Source organism: Fukomys damarensis, unplaced genomic scaffold (assembly GCF_012274545.1).
Source record: "Fukomys damarensis isolate Sample0158 unplaced genomic scaffold, DMR_v1.0_HiC HiC_scaffold_12, whole genome shotgun sequence".
Classification (NCBI taxonomy): Eukaryota; Metazoa; Chordata; class Mammalia; order Rodentia; family Bathyergidae; genus Fukomys; species Fukomys damarensis.
In genome coordinates, this window is record NW_022900924.1 from 18,180,906 (window position 1) to 18,184,023 (window position 3,118).

Below are 3,118 nucleotides of genomic sequence, written 5' to 3' on the forward strand. Positions count from 1 at the left end.
GAGGCCCAGTAGCCGGCTGGGCTGTGGGTTCGAGTTCTGCGCGCCCCTCCGTCCTGGTCCCGAGCTGGGCCGCAGGGTGGTGCGTGGCTGTCGTCCCAGTGCTCTCGGAGGCGCGGGCAGGAGGAGCCCAAGTTCAAGCCCAGCCGGGCAATTTAGTGACTTAGGGAGACCCCGACCCCAGATAAGGGGGCGGGAGTATGGAGGCTGGGGTTTCAGTCCCCAATGCTGCAGGGGCAAAACAAAACGCCTCCCAGTCCCGCTTCCTCTCCCATTTCTGTCTCCGGGTCCCTGTCCCTTTGCCTGAGGTCATTTCCTCGCCGCTGTGTCGGGATTCCTTCTTTCCCAAGGCTGGCGGTGCCACCACCCGGGCGGCCGTGCCTGTTTGTTTGCCTGGCGGTGGACACCTGAGCTTTGTGTGCCTCAGGCTGCGGGTCCCTGTCGCCCCCTCACATGGGTTCCAGGGGACTCTGTTTTCCCCTCGTGAGGTCCCACGCCGGGCCTCAAGGACAGGTCGTCGCCTTGGGGAGGATGGGAACTTGTGACGTTTGAAGCGCTCAGCCCTTCGCTGTGGCGTCTCGCAGTCCCCTCCCTGGAGGAAGGGCCCCTCGTGCCTTTGTTGTCTTCTCTGGCGGTGCCAGGGGCCCAGTGGAGCGCTGTCTGTGGGGTGTCATTTCCTTAGACGACCATCCCCTCCTCATCTGCCCCCAGGACGGTCCTCTTCAGCACAGACCACAAGCCTTGGGCCGACGTCATTGCCTGCAGCTACGAGGCACAGCACAGCATCCGGGACCTAGGGTCACTGAAGGCCTTCCTGCTGGCCGGGACCACAGTGACCATCGTGGAGGAGAAGGTGGGCCGAGGAGGCGACAGCGCTCAGCACGCCCAAGGACCCCAGCCAGCCTCTCTGTCTTTGCTCAAGGCAACCTCCTGTCCCCCAGATCCTCTCTTGGCCTGCGGTGACCCCTCCTGGTGACAGTCCCCTGGCAGCCAAGAAAGGAAAAGGAGAGAATGAAAAGAAGAAGAAGGGAAAAGATGGGAAAGACCAGAGAGGGAAAGCACAGGAGGCCCCTAAGGTGAGACGCAGCTGGCGGCGACACAGGCCTCGTGAAGGGCAGAGGCGCCCGGCTGTCCCCTGCCCACCTTGCCGCGCTCCCTGCAGGAAAGAGATGCATCACACAAGAAGAGAGAGGCCCCCAAGGAGCTGCGCCAGGACCCTCCTGTGCTGCACGTGCTCGGCAGCGGCCTGGTGGCCCTGGAGCCCCTGCTGGCCAGGGAGCCTGTGGTGTCCACTGTGTGCAACTTCGGGGTGGTCCGCACCCTGGAATCAGACCGGCTGACATTTGCCAGGGTACCGTGGGGCCCAGTCACGTTCCGTGTCTCCACTTTTGTCCTCCTCACAGGGCTGGAGGGCAGAGAGGGGATGTGGTCGCCACCTTGGTGTGGCCCACATTGGGTGCCTCACAGCAGTGGACCCCTGGGGCCGTGGGAGGGGCAGGAGCCCTGGGACAGCCTGGGTGGGCAACCGCACCCACCCCTCCCCACCATTCTCTCTCTCACAGGACTCAAAGAAGATTAAGAAGGGTGCCAAGAAAGGTAAGAGCCCTGGAGGGGGCAGGTGACAGGCGGGTGTGCGGCTGCCTGATCTTCAGCCTTGGGGCTCGCCACAAGGGGCCCCATCCACCCCAGGGCTGAACCCCATAGCCTCCCTGCTGCCCCCAGAACACAGCCGCAAGGCATCCTGGGTAGGTGCCAGAGTAAGGTGGGGTGCAGGGCTCAGATCTGGGGTTCTAGGGTTCTTCTGACTCCAGCTCTCTTCTGCCAGACCCGGAGCCCAGTGCATTAAGTGCCCAGTGAAGTTTCTGAACTAGATTTGAGTTTGAAAAGACTCTGGCTTGGATGGAGAGATAAGAACCAGAATCCAGCTGGGCAGCCACTGCAAAAATGTACACCTGGGCAAGGTGCTGCAAGCCTGGAATCCCAGCACTTGGGGAGCAGAGGCAGGAGGATTGCCTTGAACTACATACATAGTGGAAACCTGTATCAAAAAACAAAACAACAAAAAGTACAAGAGAAAATCATAGTGATAATAGGGCACCAAGTAATCCAAATAAGCAAAAATAATCCAAACAAGAAATATTTGTAACTCCCAACCTGCTAGATATCTGAAATTTGAGTTTGTGTTCTCTAAAATCAAAGAATGAATTCTAGGAACAGAGGTTAAGAGTAAGGAATTTATGTATTTTGGGTACTGGGGATCGAACTTGGGTCCTTGTGCTTGCAAGGCAGGCTCCCGAACCACTGAGCTAAATCCCTGGCCCTGTTTATTTTTTGGTTTTGAGACAGGGTCTCACTGTGTAGTTGAGACTGACCCGGAACTCACTATGTAGCCCAGGCTGGTCTCGAACTCACAGCGATCCTCTTGTGAGTACTGAGTGTGTGGTCTCTGCATTTCAGACCTCACCAGCAGGCCGATCTGTGGAGAGGGAAAGGCAGAGCTCAAGGCTTCTGTTTGGGGTGGCAAATGTACCGGGGTTCGACAGTGAGGGTGTGTGGCATTAGGGAATTCTAAAAAGCACAGGACTATATTTGTTAATGTGGTGAATTTTATATTCTGAAGCTTTTGTGGTACTGGGCGTCCAACCCAGAGCCACTAAAAATGCTAGGTAAGCACCCTAGGGTCACATCACAACCCTTTTCCCTTTGGTGCTGCGGCAGTCTCGCTAAGCGGGAATGCCATCACGGCGTGCTGGGAGCCTTTTCCTCACTGCCTGCCCTGCAAATCAGATTGAAAGACGAGAAAGGAGAAGTGATGTTGAAACATTTCAAAATGTGGTAGAAACTGCACATAGTAGCCCCAGAAATTCAGTGGACCCCACGTAAGATGAGCTGGGTGTAGTTGGCCACACTTGTGATCTCAGCATTTGGGAGGCTGAGGCAGGAGCATTAAACACCTAAATAAATGGAGAGAGAGACTATGTGCAAGATCAGAAGATTCAGTGTTAAGAAGGCTTTCCTGGAATGATCTAGAGATGATTCCATACCAGGACTAGGGCCAGTCTTGGCTTTTTTTTTTTTTTTTTTTTTTTTTGTAAAAACCAGCATCATATTTATTTTTTTT

General features: G+C 55.8%; 1 protein-coding gene across 1 annotated transcript in view; it reads left to right on the top strand.

The window, feature by feature from the left end:
• The window catches only part of Lrrc43 (leucine rich repeat containing 43), a 12,580-nt gene that overhangs the window by 7,522 nt on the left and 1,940 nt on the right, over positions 1 to 3,118 (top strand). Inside the window, exons 7-10 of the mRNA XM_010604550.1 lie at positions 680 to 850; positions 939 to 1,073; positions 1,160 to 1,348; positions 1,560 to 1,593. Coding sequence (XP_010602852.1) covers positions 680 to 850; positions 939 to 1,073; positions 1,160 to 1,348; positions 1,560 to 1,593 — 529 coding nt within the window. The remainder of the gene's footprint in view (positions 1 to 679; positions 851 to 938; positions 1,074 to 1,159; positions 1,349 to 1,559; positions 1,594 to 3,118) is intronic.